This window comes from Schistocerca nitens, chromosome 4, assembly GCF_023898315.1.
Source record: "Schistocerca nitens isolate TAMUIC-IGC-003100 chromosome 4, iqSchNite1.1, whole genome shotgun sequence".
NCBI lineage: Eukaryota > Metazoa > Arthropoda > Insecta > Orthoptera > Acrididae > Schistocerca > Schistocerca nitens.
The window spans coordinates 741,494,735-741,512,702 of NC_064617.1; the positions used below are offsets into that span (position 1 = coordinate 741,494,735).

General features: G+C 44.1%; 1 protein-coding gene across 1 annotated transcript in view; it reads right to left on the minus strand.

Annotated features, from left to right (window-relative positions):
• The window catches only part of LOC126252984 (ATP-dependent translocase ABCB1-like), a 189,476-nt gene that overhangs the window by 121,539 nt on the left and 49,969 nt on the right, over positions 1–17,968 (minus strand). Inside the window, exons 6-7 of the mRNA XM_049954012.1 lie at positions 15,038–15,138; positions 5,423–5,719 (exon numbers count right to left, since the gene is read on the minus strand). Of these exons, the coding sequence (XP_049809969.1) occupies positions 5,423–5,719; positions 15,038–15,138 (398 nt within the window). The remainder of the gene's footprint in view (positions 1–5,422; positions 5,720–15,037; positions 15,139–17,968) is intronic.

Consider the following 17,968-nt stretch of genomic DNA (forward strand, 5'->3'; position numbering starts at 1 on the left):
CCTTCCCCCATCATCATCGGCAACCTTTCGCGGCCAACCACACGACTCATTGCCGTTTATCGCCGCCAGCCATCGTGGATAACCCCATCAAATCAATCACCTGCATATCAGAAAATACTGCTCCACTGTCCCACATGGGAAATGTCATCTCACCCACCACCACGCATCTGTCCTCTCCTGTCTACCGTATCGCCTCACACCACGTTCAAAATACTTGCGTCTCTTTCTCTTCCCACACCTCCCTACCGTTTCTCACTAAGTCGAGACTCCCACTCAGCAACAGTAACAACAGGATTTCACAAGCTTGTCTTCCACAAGCTACACAATACCAACTGATGCAAGCCATACTGAATGACCTGCACAACCCACAAATTCCATCATCTCGTATCCAGCAACCATCATTCCCTCCAACAGCGACTGAAAACCATCGAAATGCCAAAACACCAATGCTGCTCCGAGTTCCACACTCAGAAAAGCCACAAACTCCATCAGACAATACTGTAAAAATTCATGACAATTCCCACCCCCTACAACGTCTTCCTCTGATTTTCACACCGGCACCCTCTCTAATCGAGGTCCAAAAATTCCCCAAACCCAAATGTCTTATCCTCAAAATAAAAAAAAAATCTCCAAAACTTCAAAATCCTCCAAACAATCCTGAGGAAAGACTTTGTACTACTTAGGTACCTGAATATCAACTTTCACACTCACCCCCCTCTCCAAAAAACGCTGCCCAATCTTTGGTTCCAAAGCCTCCTTACCACCCCTCGCTACTACATCCACCCAAAAACAACCCCAATGCTTCCCCCATCATCCTCCCAAACTCACACTTTGTTAGTAGGATGTTTAGGTTTTTATGTTGGTAACGCCACGTAGCTCTCTGTCTGAAAATCACTGACTGTGCTGTGTGCAGTCTGTGGCTGGTTGGACTCATTGTTGGAATATTCGCTTGTGTAGTGTTGGGCAGTGGGATGTGAACAGCGCTTGTGCAGTTGGAAGTGAGCCGCCAGCAGTGGTGGATGTGGAGAGAGAGATGCAAGAGTTTTGAGTGGACGATCTGGACGTGTGTCCGTCAGAAAAAGGAAATTTGTTTAATTGGATGTCACAAAATTATATATAATGACTTTTGAACGCTATTAAGGTAAATACATTGTTTGTTTTCTATCAAAATCTTTAATTTGCTAACTATGCCTATCAGTAGTTAGTGCCTTCAGTAGTTAGAATCTTTTATTTAGCTGGCAGTATTGGCGCTCGCTGTATTGCAGTAGTTCGAGTAACGAAGATTTTTGTGAGGTAAGTGATTCATGAAAGGTATAGGTTATTGTTAGTCAGGCCCATTCATTTGTAGGGATTATTGAAAGTCAGATTGCGTTGCGCTAAAATAATATTGTGTGCCAGTTTAGTGAGGATCAGAATAAGTAAAGAGAGAACTGTCCGAATACGTTCAATTTTACTCAGCTGTCTTTGTATCAAATAACGTAGAAGTTTTTCCAGCACTGTCATTTATGATTTTTCAAAGGGGACGTCACAACTTCACTTTCCACTTCGTCACCTGCGATATCGAGGGACGACACGAAGTTGACCACGATATTGCAGGTGAGGAGGTGGAAAGTGAATTGAACACCCAACCTGAATTAGAAGTCCTACAAATCCCCCCATATCAATAATATCCTCAGCCCCACTTACTTTATCCATGTTTTTACTGAGTCTGCCTCAATCATTGACCATCTCCTTGAAGATGGGACCTTGATATACCATCACCACCACAAGGTCAAATCTTCCAGATCCCATTATCAGTCCTATTGCTGCCAAAGGGGTCACCATTATAATGATCACGTCACAGCCAATTGTAAAAACCCACCCACCTATCGACACTATAAATCCTCTCATTTTCTTTAAAGATGTCCTAACCTTGCTTTCCCTTATTCCTGCAATGCCTACAACTACTCCCATCCCATCTATTCTGCGAAATTCATAGCCAGGCCCCAACCTACCAAACCGGAATTCAGTGTCTTGAACCACTGATAATTCCAACTATCCTCTCTGTGCAACTCTTATTGCTGAAAATATAAAAAACCTCGTAATGATCATTGTCTTCTAAAACATCCATCCATTACCACATTTACACTCCCTTCAACAAATCTCCCTTCTATCTACTCCATCTCAACCCCAAAATCACTTAATTCAACAACCAGGTCCACTTCATCTTGATCCACCTCAACACCATAGTCTAGACTCCCTCTAGTACCCACCCTCACAATCTATTTGCAATCTCTTTATCATTGTGAAACAGCATTACAACATCCTGTTCCATACATCTGTTCCCCCTTTTTGTGGATACCATTCCCCACTACAAATGCCATGTCTTCCTTAGAAATGAGATATTCCTCACATCCAATCATACACTCAATATCTCTCCCTACATTCTATACCACCCAGATAATCTCCTTCCCTTTGCCAGAGGCAGAGCCACAATTGGGCACCAACGTAATATCCCTGTTCGATCACAACCCTTCTACAGTACTCTCACCAATCAAATCGTTACCCCATTCTTCAAATACTTAACTGTAATCTGTGGCACTACCTGTATCCAAATAGATTCACCCGTATTGACTACACTTCTTCCACCTAAGTAACTTCCAGTGACTTGAAAATCCATAGCACATCACCTGCAGAGCTCCAGCAGTGGTGTCAGTTTGCAGACCCACTCTGTTCCCCAGCACACCCATCCCTGAAACAACACCACTCTGTACATAATATCAGCTTCTCCCAACCTCCTTGGATAACTCACTACAGCAATCCTTTATCCAACTGGAGGTGACCATTATCTATTCTCCTCTACATTCATTACACCCAACCTCTTCCCCACACACCTCATTCCAATCACTGCACAAAAGTTTTCCAAGACTATTTCTGTATCAAATGGAATGCCTACATGGAATTCATGATACCCACATTTGATGCCACCCATTCAAATTCTGTCAGTCTGATACACATCATATCCTCCCTGCAGCAGACCTTGTCAGGCACTACATCCGTCCACAATTCTAATAATACCATATATCCTCATTTCACCACCATCTGTCCACATTCCTGATGACCTCATTTTGATTACTCCCTATTCCACTCCCGACTCCAAGCTTCCATTACTTAGACAATAGCCACGCGGGATTAGCTGAGCGGTCTAAGGCACTGCAGTCATGGACTGTGCAGCTGGTCCCAGTGGAGGTTCGAGTCCTCCCTCGGGCATGGGTGTGTGCGTTTGTCTTCAGGATAATTTAGGTTAACTAGTGTGTAAGCTTAGGGACTCATGACCTTAGCAGTTAAGTCCGATAAGATTTCATGCACATTTGAACATTTTTTGAACATTAGAACTTAGACAATATACCACAAACAGAATTAAATCAAACTATCACAAAACAGACATAAAACAAGTACTTCCCAAAAAACACAACTCTTTGTTAGGTCACAACCTTATTACCTACCGACACCTCCAAGAATGACCACTCTCGTTTCCCACAATCCTTGCAACCTTTTGCAAGATGGTCCTCTCCACACGTTACTTCCTGAACTGTGGAACTGTTCCCCAAACCACACAAACACCATAGCAATACTTCTTCGTACCACTTCATCAGCTTCACTTCTCTGTTCAGCAATTTCTTTGAATCCATTATATCCTGATGCATCCATCAACTGACACCACTTCCTACCTGTTAACCAGTGTGCCTTCCGTCTTAACGTCTCCTCTGATGACCAACTAATGTACCTAATTCATCTCCTAACCCAGCAGCTCAACTCCCAGAAAGCGTATGGCCATGTACGTTCTGGCCTCCTTTTCGAACTCCAGACTTAGGCATCTTCCTATCTGACTGCCCATCGATTATCACTGTAAACAATACCAATGCCCTTATCTTCCATCCCACTGCAGGTGTGTCACAAAGTCCCATGCCCTCTCCTCCTCTTCTTTATCTCCCCTATATTGCCAGTACACTCAAATGACCTACATCTCTCCACCTCCTTCAGTATGCTAATAACACTGCTTTCCTCGTCCTCTGCTGTGCACTCCAGAGATCCCAATGATCCTTCAAAATCCAGTTCAATCAGGTTACCTCCTGGAATTTCACTCTGCAGTCTCATCTACACGCAGCTCTATGTTTATGACGTCGTATCTCCTGAACTCTGTGCCGTACAATAATATAATTTTGCATGTACACTAGGTTGTATACGAGCACAAAGATAAGCAGTAGCAACACTCGCTGTGTGCGAGTGGGCATTATCTTGCTGAAATGTAAGCCCAGGATGACTTGCCACGAAGGACAACAAGACGTAACGACGTATGTGCTATAAGGGTGCCGCAGATGACAAGCAAACGGTTCCTGGTAATAAAGGAAATGGTTTTGGAGTCCAGCATTCCAGCTTTTCAGGACATATGGCGGATGATAGTCAGTCTGGTATCCCACCGATGACCTGGACGTCTCTAGACGCTTCTCCGGTTTGGAGTCTCATTAACTGGAGTAGAATTGTCTTGAGTGATGAGTCCCTCTTCGAACTGAGCCCCGATGACCAGCGAAGACGTGGCTGGAGACGCCCCGCACACAGGTGGGATACCAACCTGACTGTCGCCCTGCATACGGCCCAGCAACCAGGATTTTGGTCTGTTACGGCATTTTATATTTCACAGCCGCGCAGGCTCAGGACGCCTTGCCACGGTTCGCAAGGCCCCCCCCCCCCCCCCCCCTGTCGGAGGTTCGAGTCCGCCCTCGGGCATGGGTGTGTGTGTTGTCCTTAGCGTAAGTTAATTTAAGTTCGATTAAGGAGTGTGCCAGCCTAGGGATCGATGAGCTCAGCAGTTTGGTCCCGTAGGAACTTACCTCAACTTTTAAATTTCACAGCAGCATCCCTTTGGTTGTCATCCGCGGCACCTTACAGCACAGCGGTATGTCGCTAATTTTCTACGCCCCATTTTATTTCCATTCATGCAAGCTATCCTGGGTTTACATTTCAGCAAGATAATGCCCGCCGCACATAGCTAAAGTTTTTACTACTTGTCTTCATGCTTGGCAAACCACACTTTGGCCAGCAAGGTCGCTGGATTTCTCCCCATTTCAGAAATTTTGGGGCTTTATGGGCAGGACCCTCCAGCCATCTCGAGATTTGTGAAGATTTTCTCTTGAATAGATCATTTATTTCTGAAATGTTAATCATTTGATTGTCTATAGATGTGCATAATTCCATCGATATCTGTCCCATTCCGATAATTCGTCCGTGGTGCGTCATTTCTTTTTCCTTAGGGTGTATAAGCTAATGCGAAGGTGGTGGGAAAAAACGATGCAGCAGTAGAAAAATAAGTTCAGCTAGGACGTATATGTCTCCGTCGGGGACTCATCTGTCAGAAGAGACGGTTACCGGGTGCATGTCTTACCTCTGGACCTCCTTCCGCTGTCCTCCGAAGGCGACGACGGTGCGGATGGCGCCGAGCACCTCCTCGGCGACGGCGCTGGCCTTGCCGCGGGCGCCCGCCTCCTCGCTGCACAGCCGGCTGGTGTAGGAGTCCGCGGCCTTGAGCGAGGCGGCGGTGAGCGGCACGGCGGCCAGGCACGCCAGCGACAGCTCCCAGCCGCGGTACACCGCCACCGCCAGCGCGCCGCCGTGGCTCACCAGCTGCATCGCGAACTGCACCATCAGCTCTCCGATGCCGAAGTTCAACTCCTGCAGCTGCCTGCAACCGGCAACGGAACCCACGCTACACTAGCGTCATGCCGAATGTCCGAGGTCTTGCGTCAGTAACGCGTTCCATTGGACCGCTCATCGAAGCTCGTCTTCATTTCTCATACAACTACGATCAGGATGAAAGCTGAAGAAATGAAACGGACGGGACTCGAACCCGGGTCTTCTTGCTTACTAGGCAGAGATGCTTACCATTACAACACCACATCAATGACTGCCCAAGTCCAGGGGGCCTCCCCAAGACAAACTTCATTTCAAATCTCCAGCTTTTCCCCCCTCACAAGTAAGCATAGAGAACAGTGGTCTTCCTAGTAACTTTGGTCAGTTAAGGCTGACCCACATTGGCAATACTGACAATTAAGGGTGAAAAATAAGCTGGAAATATGAAGTTTGTGTTGGGGAGAACATTCGACTTACATATTGGGTGCACCACTGTTGACCACAATGCTGTGGTTGTGTAATAATCAACATTTTTGCCTATTAGGCAAGGAGATCCGGTTTTTTCTTTTTTTAGACAACATAGTTGTGTGGAGATAACAGTGATTACTTGCTTATAATCAATTATTCAAAATGACAGTCACAATCGCATTATTTATTTTGCCGCCAACCGGTTTCAACCCCCGATGGGGTCATCTTCAGGGCAATTTACACCATTTGGTCGCTCACTGAAGTCGTCATCCTGCCTGCGCATAGTTACCAACCGTGCACAGGCAAGGTGACGACTCCAGCGAGCGACCAAATGGTGTAAATTGCCCTGAAGATGACCCCATTGGGGGGTGAAACCGGTTGGCGGCAAAATATATAATGCGATTGTGACTGTTATTTTGAATAATTGAAGGAGACCCGGGTTCGAGTCCCGGCTGTGTCACAAGTTTTAATTCATGTCCTCAACCTTCACCCTTATCGTAGATAAAGATAAGACTAGAATATCTCGCGTAAAATTTAATTACAAGGTCTCAGACAACTGATCGCACAAGGGATACTCAGCAAGTAGGGCTCTTTTTCTTGCTTCACAGGCTGACAGCACTGACTCGACAGTAACATTCCTTAACCTGACTGTTGCTCTTGTACGCTAACTGTATCGGTTTAGTGAATGCACTGCTGGCCGTTAAATCTGCGGTACCAGGAAGGATAACAAATAAATTTTACTTCTCATCCCTATAAAGCGGTGAAAGCGGTGGTTCCCAATCTTTCTAACGCAATCAGATAATAGCCAGAACCCTCTAGCCAATGTCACTAGCATTAGTACCTCACTAAACTTTTGATTGAAAACGAATCTTCTTTGAACACTTCCATTTTTAAAGTGATGAAACATAAATTATACTTAGTTTTTGCAGTGTCTTCTACACAACGAACTAATGAGTCACTGATACAATTGGTAATGCTTCTTTCTAATGCACCTTTTTTATTCAGTAATGAACAGAGTTGTGAAACTACTGTGTGCCCCATATACTATCACAACTAAGCGTAGCGAACAGTAGTTTTGCTAGTAACTTTGGTCAGTTAAGATCGTAGCCGCATTGTCAGTACATTAGCTATGTTGGATACCTATCATATGTTACCTAATTTCAATCACTTTATTTGGTTATAGATTCAATAATGGCTCTGAGCACTATGGTACTTAACTTGTGAGGTCATCAGTCCCCTAGAACTTAGAACTACTTAAACCTAACTAACCTAAGGACATCACACACATCCATGCTCGAGGCAGGATTCGAACCTGCGACCGTAGCGATCGCGCCTAGAACCTCTCGGCCACCACGGCCGGCGGATGTTCTGGTAGAAATTTTAAAAAATGTCGATTTGTCATACGGCGCTAGAAAAGGTAATTTACTCAAAAAAGGTGAAATTATTAAAAAAACCTTAAAACAAAAATATATTATACACTGTTTCAGTACTTAGTGCAGCTTGTATAAACATATTTCTGTTATTCATAGATAGCTTTATCAATAATAACACGAAACTCTTGGCTTTGATCATGATGAAGAACGTGCCGCGCTGGCTAGCCGTGCGGTCTACGGCACATTGCCACGGTTCGCGCGGCTCCCCGCGTCGGAGCTTCGAGTTCTCCATTGGGCATGGGTGTGTGTGTGTGTGTGTGGTCCTTAGCGTAAGTTAGTTTAAGTTAGATTAAGTAGTGTGTACGCCTAGGGACCGATGACCTCAGCAGTCCCATAGAACTCAGCACAAATTTCCAATTTCCAAGAACGCTGTACTCAGTAACGTGACAGCAGTAATAATTAGATTTTTTTATGTTTGTGCATGTAAAGCACAATACTTAGCACATCGAGCTGGTCCACTGGCAGCAACACTGGATCTAATAATGCTGAGCATCGGAACAACATCGGAGCATGCACAGAGCAGATGTTTTCAGTAGGCAAGAGATCTGGAGAACTTGTTGCTCTACGCAATAGTAGAACACCTTCTGTATTGATGACGGGAAGGGGAACATGCAGGCTTGAGTTATACAGTTCAGCTGCGGGCATCGACGGCTAGATTAACCACAACAGCCAGTGCGTGCTATTAATGTGGTATCACTGGATTCCTTGAATCCGCCTACCGCCAATGAGTATAAGGCGCATATACAGAGCCGGAAAGTTGGTGAGTGTGACAATGAAGTGAACATGACCAGCCGGCTGTTGTGACCGAGCGGTTCTAGGCGCTTAAGTCCGGAACCGCGTGACTGCTACGGTCGCAGGTTCGAATCCTGCCTCGGGCATGGATGTGTGTGATGTCCCTAGGTTAGTTAGGTTTAAGTAGTTCTAAGTCCTAGGGGATTAATGACCTGAGATGTTAAGTCCCATAGTGCTCAGAGCAATTTTTTTGAACAGGACCAGTCAGCGCTGGCCTTGCGTATGGCGACAGCTCAGCAAACAGTAACCACGGAAACGATGCTAGTATGAGGAAAACAGCTGTACACTGAGATAACAAAAGTCGTGGGATACCCCCTAGCATAGTGTCGGACCTCCTTTTCCCCGGTGTAGCGCAGCAACTCGAGGTGGCATGGACTCAACAACTCGATGAAAGTCCCCTGCAGAAATATTGATCCGTGCTGCGTCTGTAGCCGTCCATAATTGCGGAAGTGCTGACGATGGAGGATTTTGTGGACGAACTGACCTCTCGATTATGTCTCATACATGTTCTATGGGATGCGTGCCATGCGATGTGACTGGCCAAACCATTCACTCTAACTGTCCAGAATGTTCTTGAAACCATTCATGAACTATTGTGGCCTCATGACATGGTGCATTGTCATCCATAAATATTTCATCCTTCTTTGGGATCATGAAATCCAAGAGTGACATTAAATAGTCTCCAGGTAGCCGAAAATAACAATTTCCAGTCAATGATCGGTTCAGTTTGACCAGAGGAACCAGTGCACTTCACATAAACACAGCCTGCAGCATTATGGAACCATCACAGCTTGCACAGTGTCATGTTGACCACTTGGGTCCATGGCTTCGTGAAGTTTGCGACACATTCTAATCCTGCCGTCAGCTCTTACCATCTGAAAGCGCAACTCATCTGACCAGGTAACGGTATCCAGTCATCCACGCTCCAACCCTTATTATCACGAGCCCAGCAGAGGCGCTGCAACCAGGGCGTGGTTTGGCAGGAACCTAAAAGCACACCGGCCAGGGTGGCCGAGCGGTTCTAGGAGCTTCAGTCTGGAACCGCGCGACCGCTATGGTCGTAGGTTCGAATCCTGCCTCGGGCGTGGATGTGTGTGATGTCCTTAGGTTGCTTAGGTTTAAGTAGTTCTAAATTCTAGGGGACTGATGACCTCAGATGTTAAGTCCCATAGTGCTCAGAGCCATTTGAATCATCTGAACCTAAAAGCACAGTTTAAATTGCTGTGAATGAGACAAGTAGCAAACGTATTCAAAATATTCGCTTTCACAAACAGCTGGTTGTTTTTATTCCGAATGTGGCACGATTGCCGAATGTGAGGTTAGGCATGAAACTTAGGGCACAGCTGACATTACTGTGATTGAAATCATCTGCAGTCATCCTTACATTTTGTTTCTCATAAACATTTGGGTGATATTTGCGAAAATGGCGTTGTTTCTTCTAGTATTTGATGTGTTAGTATCGCTCTGTCTACTTGAGCTACATAGCGCAATGCAGGTTGTCGATCCAACGCTTTGTCATTTTCCACGAATTTTCGTTGGATGCGTAGTATGATGTCTTTTTGAATTAATTTAGTTGTTGTCACTCTTTATATCTGAGCTATACAGAGCGTCTCGGCAATGGTCAGTATTTAAGGACGTGGCAGGAACGATCCTTCGAAGCAAAACAATCCACGTAGTAAACACGGGTTCTAAAATGAATACCTGAGGAGCTGTGAGCGTTCGTCATCGTCTATACGTAGGAACAAATCTCTTCTACAGCAGGCTCTTCGTTTTCCATATTTTGCAGGAGGCAGTAGAGACCAATACAAGAAAAAACCGTCTAGTAAACAAGGGCTAAAAAAGGCACATCTTATAAGCTATGAGCACTTGTTCAATTGAAGAGATGTGCTTCACAATAGCGAAGACATACCAGTGCTCATAGCTCTTGAGGTATGCGCTTTAGAGTCCATATTTACCGGACTTTCTTCTTGTATCGGTCCATACCACCATTTTCAAAATATGGAAAACAAAGAGCTCGCATTAGAAGACATTTGTTTAACAGTATCTAACATGAAGAGGTGCTCATAGTTCTTACAGCGCGCATTTCAGATCCCATGTTTACTAAACGTTTTTTGCTTCGAATGAGACTTCCTGTCATATCCCTGATTACTGACCATTCCTTCTGCGGAATCTTATATAGTTCAACTGAAATTGTCTACTCCACCTTTCATTATCTTCGCGATATTTAGCTATATGTTGTTCTTCTTTCTGCCGCGGTGCCTGTATTGGCCATGAGTTGGTTCAAAGAAATCGTTCACACAGGAGAATCGTGTAAACATACCATCATTTGACCATCGGACAGACTCCCGTATGGACCACTTATTAATGAGCATCCCTGGCGTAGAGAAACAACTGAAAAATTTGTAAGCAAATAAATCACCATTTCCGTATGGAATCCAAATTAGGTTTTACGAGTATTTTACAGCATTGGACCCCTGCCTAGCCTGCATTTATGGTGAATCTCTCGCTCAGTACAAAGTTCCAAGTGACTGGGAAAAAGCGCAGGTGACTCCAGTCTATAAGAAGGGTAAAAGGACGGACTCGTAACATTACAGACCAATATCCCTAACTTCGGTTTGCTGCAAAATCCTTGAACAATTCTTCGGTTCGAATATGTTAAAATTTCTTGAGACTGTGAGAAACTGACACCCACGAATCAGCATGGTTTTAGAAAGCAGCTTGTCCTTTTCTCATATGATGTACTACGAACTCTGGATGAAGAACAGCAGACACAGTGCATATTTCTATATTTCCGGAAAGCGTTTGTTACGGTGCCCTATTGCCGGTTTTAACTAATGGACGACGATATATATAAGTTCATAGACATGTGAGTGGCTCGAAGACCTCGTACGTAACAGAACCCAGTATGCTGCCCTCGACGGCGGCTGTCCATCAGAGACAAGGATATCGTCAGTAGTGTCCCGTGGAAGTGTGATAGGACTGCTGTTGCTCTCTGTATACATAAATAATTTGGCGGACAGGATGGGAATCAATCTACGGTTATTTGCTGATGATACTATGGTGTACAGTAAAGTATCGAAGTTGAGTGATTGTAGGAAGGTACAAGACGATTTACAAGGAGAGGTCCCGAGCGGTGCGATCGACTTTTTGACACTTTCTATGCGGTAATGTAGGTTAAGATACCAGGTATCAAAAACTGCAGGTATTCAACCCGATGGGTCCTTCTTTGCGAGTAACCAAAGAACGAAAAATTCAGGATTTTCTGTGATACTCAATAGCGCGACGGATAGGTTAACAACTTTGCAAACAGGAGGTTGGGAGTTCAAATCTCGTTAGGTGCACAAAGATCATTTTATTCAGTTAATTGGTTCGAATGTAATTTTTTATTTCTATTCCGTATTCACATAATTTCCATCACCGTATGAACGTTTTATTTGGTTTCAATTTTCCTCTGTATCATTCTTTTTCCTATCGGAAGTTTTATGGATATCAATTTAATTATATTAACCTTGTATAATATTCAATTATGTGAAAATTCAGAACTATCAGTTAAAAAACAAAAGGAGAAAGAATGATAGGAAGAAAAATGAGAGCAAGTGCAGAAGTTGATATTATGATATCGTAATTAAAATTATGTGACAAAGAAATTGAATTAAAATATTACTTTTAAATCAATTAATTGAATAAAAATGAGATCAAAGTCATTTCGATAAAGATTAAAAAAGAAAAAATAGAACCTTACTGCACCTGATGAGATTGGATCCCACAACCTCCTGCAAGCCAATCTGTCATTCTATCAATTACAGCCAGCAATAGTACTACATAAGCCAACATTTTTAACGGTATTGCGTAACACACAAAATTCTGAATTTTTTTGGTCAGCTACTCGCAAACGAGGGATCACCAGGGTGAATGGCTGCAGTGTGTGATATCTGGGATCTTAAGCTACGTACGTCACTGTATAGATAGTTTCAACAAGTCGATCGCACCGCTGGGGACATCTCCTTGTAAGACAAAATTTCTCGTTGGTTTGATGAGTGGCAGCTAGCTCTAAATGTCGAAAAATTAAACTTAATGAAGATGAGTAGGAAGAAAAAACCCATAATGTTTAGATACAGTATTATTAGTGTCCTGCTTGACACGGTCAAGTCTTCAAATATCTGGACGTAACGTTGCAAAGCGATATGAAACAGAACGAGGACGTGAGAACTGTTGTAGAGCAGGCGAATGGTCGATTCGGTTTATTGGGAGAATTTTCGGAAAGGGTAATTCACTTGTGAAGGAGACCACAAATAGGACGCCGGAGCGACCTATTCTTAAGTACCGATAGTTTGGGATCAGTAGCAGGTCGGTTTGAAGGAAGACATCGAAGCAGTTCAGATGCTAAATTTGTTACCGGTAGGTTCGAACAACACGTAAGCGTGACGGATATGCTTCAGGAACTCGAATGGGAATCCCTGGAGGGAAGAGGACCTTCATTCCGAGTAAAACTACTGAGAAAAATTAGAGAAACGGCATTTGAAGCTGACTGCCAAACAATTCTTCTGCTGCCAACATATATTGCGCGTAAGGACCACCAAGAAATTGATGCTCATATGGAAGCATACAGACAGTCGTCTTTCCCTCGCTCTATTTGCGAGAGGAGCAGGAAACAAAATGACTAGTAGTGGTACGGGGTACCCTCCGCCACGCACCATACGGTGTCTTGCGGAGTATCTCTGTAGATGTAGAAGAAACCTTGTGAGGGTCTGCAACCAACCCGTCTGTGTGCTACACACACTGGACCTACAGCTGGAGTTATGTCTGTGGTGCGATTTCGTATGACAGTGGGAGCATTCCCTGTCTTCCCACGGACCTCGATTGGAAATTCGTACATCCTTCAGGCGATTCGACCTGTTGTGCTGTCATTCATGAACAGCAATACAGGGGTTGTTTCACAACAGTATAACGCTCACTCAGATACCCCCGTTATACCCAACATGCTCTGCAGCGTGACGACATGTTGCTTTGGCCTGCTTGATCATCAGATCTGTCTCCAACCGAGCACATATGGGAAATTATCGGACAACAACTCCAGCGTCATCCACATACAGCATTAACCGACCCTGTATTGACCATCCAAATGCAACGGGCATGGAAATCCGTCCCACAACCTGATATCTGTCATCTGTAAAACACAATGCATGCACGTTGCATGCTAGCATTCAACATTCTGGCTGTTACACTGGTTATTAACGTACCAGCATTTCACATTTCCAATGGCTTATCTTGCGCTTACATTAGCCTTTGAACTTGCAATGTCAGTCCTTAAGTATGTTACTTAGACAAATGTATTTCCGAAATTTCGTTACTCTACATTATTTCTTGATGTAGCGTTTTTTTCCGTCTGCGTGTACTGAGACTTGTTATATCTACAAAGCAAACACAAAACACATCTTTGTTTCTTTTCATTATTCCATTAGTTGCAAGAACTGCTGCTTCCTCCGCTCTTGGCCTACTCTGGCAATATGCTTTGTCTTCAACTTTTTATTCGCGAAAATCGTTGTACACCTACAGGGCGACAATCATTGAACTATATGAATTAAAATCATAATTTCTGAATGGTTTGCTTTATGACGTTCAAACTGCATGGTTGGCCGCGGGGAATGATGGGAATTAGTATGCGCGTATGGGAGACTGAGAATCCCAAAGGGTGACTGCGTGGTGTGCAATGTCCAGGCACAATATAATCGGAGCGATATTCCTTGATGGCACTGGAACTACTCAGCGGTACGTGAAGATTCCCCCATTATCCAAATTCACCATGATTTCGAGGAGATGTGGTTCATGCAAGACACAGCTCGACCCTATCGAAGCAGGAGAGTGTTTGATGTCCTGGAGAAGCGTTTTGGCGACCGTATTCTGGCTCTGAGGTACCCAGAGGCCACTGGCATGGGCATCGATTGGCAGCCATACTCTCCGGATCTGAACACATTCGACTCCTTTTTGTGGGGCTATATTAAAGACAAACTGTACGGCAATAACCCCAAAACCATTTATGAGCTGAAAACAGGAGGTTATCGACAGTATCGATGTTTGGATACTTCAGCGGGTCACGCAGAATTTCGCTATTCGTCTGCGCCACATCATCGTCAGTGAAGGCAGGCATATCGAGCGTGTCATAACCTAAATTCGAATACCTGTAGTGACGTTTACATGTTGAATAAAGTGTGTGCACGCCAGAGTTTGTCACTAATTTACGTTTTTTTATATATATTTCAACAATTTTCACCCTGTATACATGGATATTAACGATACGACAAATTAAATGACTAACGAAGAACAAACTGTAAATATGGCCTAGCACAATGGATTTGATCTTCACTCTTGTGCTGTGAAATACATAACTGATGAAATGTCTCTCACTGCAGCCATGAATATTTCAGTTACGAGAGTGGCAGGAAGTTCGAGTTGATAGACCATTTAATACTTCAGCAAACTTGGAATATAGCCTGCATAATAGTCGTTAACAGTTGTGCAGGGACTAAACAGAAAGTGTCCAGGGGAACAGTGACATCATATTGCTAACGATGCAGGACAGGGTTTTTAATCCACACACTCAGGTGATGGAAAACTAACAAACAAGGAGCATTCAAAAAAGTAAGGCGAAAGATATCGAATTATGAGGCTGTACTCACCCAGAAATTCGACTGGCGAGGTCGCCAGTACGCTGCGTGTCGTGCCAGCTGATGTCCTGCCGCAGCACAGACTCGAGGTACAGGTCACGGATGCGGTACATCTGCGGGCACACAAGTATTAGGTTGCTGCGTAAGTTCTTAACGTTTTTCTATAAGCTTATTAAACACAAGAAACACACATAACATTTAGTCATCAATAATATATACTGCTTCATTATTTACAACAGTCTGCTAACAATGAGATGACTTTTCGATTCCACGACTGTAGAAATCACATTGTTTTGACTCGTCGAGCCATGTTCGAAGCGCATTTTCATCCAAAAAGGAAGTTCCTTGAAGGTTGTGCGACAGAGAGTGCGAAAGGTGAAAATCTGAGGTGCAGGATAAGGTGTATAAGGTGCGTGTGGAATAACTTCCCAACCCAACTCATACATAGTGTTTCTTGTCAGTCTATCAGAATACTGGAGGCCGTTATCGTGGGGTAGCATCATTTCACGCTGTCTTCCTGAGCCTTCTCCTAGGATTGCGTCTGAAAGACGTCTCAGTTGTTGACAATAAATTTCAACAATCATGGTTATACCTCGGGGACGGATTCGTAACACGCCCCACCGCCGCTGTTCCTCCATGTGAATAAAATTATCTTTCTGAATGCGCACAGGTCTTTGTATGAGGAGTTGCTGCTTTGTTTTGGTTCGGACATTTCTTAGTTTGGCGTAAAGACACCATTTCTCACCACCAGTAACGATACAAAATAAAAATGGTCGGTGTCGTTTACCAGCCAATTGATGACGAGCAAGCAGAGACTTGGCCACCCGCTGATTTTTGTTATTTTAGCTCAAATGGTTCAAATGGCTCTGAGCACTATGGGACTCAACTTCTGAGGTCATCAGTCCCCTAGAACTTGGAACTACTTAAACCTAACTAACCTAAGGACGTCACACACATCCATGCCCGAGGGAGGATTCGAACCTGCGACCGTAGCGGTCGCGCGGTTCTAGACTGTAGCGCCTAGAACCGCTCGGCCACCCCAGCCGGCTATTTTAGCTCAGGGCGTGCAGTACGATACATCCGATTATTGAACCTTCCCCATTGCTTGAAAATGTCGAACGATGGTGGAATGATCAGAGTTCATCACATTTCCAGTTGTCGAATACACTGACTTGAATCATTGTGGACTAATGCTTTTCAATGATCTTCATTAAACCCCGAATGCCTTCCTGAACGTGAAGAGTCACTAATGTCAAAATCTGGACGGTCAGACGGTGTTCTGAACGTCGATCCTCCCGAACCAGAATCCAGTGCCTCAGCCATGTCACCATCTCGCTCGGTGCGAAACTCTAGTGTTGTAGGTTCCAGGGAGGTAATGCTTTTGTGGCAAGTAGCAAGTACGAAGCAGGAGGAGGAGGAGATTAGTGTTTAACGTCCCGTCGACAACGAGGTCATTAGAGACGGAGCGCAAGCTCGGGGGAGGGAAGGATGGGGAATGAAATCGGCCGTGCCCTTTCAAAGGAACCATCCCGGTATTTGCCTGAAGGGATTTAGGGAAATCACGGAAAACCTAAATCAGGATGGCTGGAGACGGGATTGAACCGTCGTCCTCCCGAATGCGAGTCCAGTTTGCTAACCACTGCGCCACCTCGCTCGGTACGAAGCAGGAAAGTGATGTTTATGCACTGGGTGGTTTATAGTAGTAATAAAGGTTGTTACCCTTTGGATGATTTCCAGTGTGATGGAAATTTCAATAACCCAAAAGAACGTGGTTTACGTCTTGGATGTGTGGTGGGCAGCACATAAAACGTCTACTGTAAAGAAGCGCTTCCACCATTGCTACTTCCCCAGTAACTAACACCACAGCTTAGGCATCACAGGTTCCCAAATTGTTAGTGTAACTCAACATCATCTATTTTTTTCTCGTGAACGGCACCGCATCCAGCAATAAACTCTTTGCAAGTGCCTAAACGAGCTGAAACACCAATTGCCCAATAATATTGCCACTACCCTAGAATTAGAAAATGAAGTCACGAAATTTTTAAGAAATTATAGCAACCACATATTATTCCCACAGAGACATCCTCTACTGGCCCGTAGTCCGTCAGCTAGGTGACAATACCATATCAACGCATTGTTTAATTTTCACTAATCTTCACCTTATGGATGTCATCCTGTCGTTGTCTTCACTCCGAAGACTTGTTTGATGCTGTTCGGTATAGTTTCTACATCCCTTCATATACATCATCACCATAGTGACTAGCGTTGATGTCTCTGGTTGTGTCCTAACAACTTATTCTTTCTTTTAGTCAAACTGAGCTATAAACCTTTTTTCTCCCCTCCATTACTTATCCCATCTTCTCATCTGATCTACAGAATTGCTCTACAACACCACCTGTCAAATACTTTTATTCTCTTCTTGTCCATACTGTTGATCATTTACGTTTTCCTTCTATATAGAGCAACGATCATGGCGAATTCTGCCAGGAAAGACTTTCAAGCACTTGAGTTGATAAAGGTGTTCATATATACTCTTACAGAAAAGCTCTTCTTGCTGCTGCATGTCCTCTTCCCTTTTCCCATGGTCATTTAGTTTGCTCTCTAAATACAAAAACTCGTCTACTGCTTTCATTATTTGCTAATCTAATTCTGTTACATTCCATTATCCTTGTTTCATTTTTGTTGGCGTTCACCTTGTAATCTCTTTTCATGGCTATTCTTTCCACACAGCTGATCTTTCAAGTCCTTCTCTGCCTGTGGCAGAGTTCCAATGTCATTTTAAAATTTTTATTTCTTCTCCATGAACTGAAACTGCGTTTCTCAGTATCACCCTGGTTTCCTTTATTGCCAGCTCAGAGATTGGGTAACCTGATGTTTAGACTACGACATAATATCGCTCCATTCTCAACAACAGCCTTCTTTACATATCCTTCGACACTCATA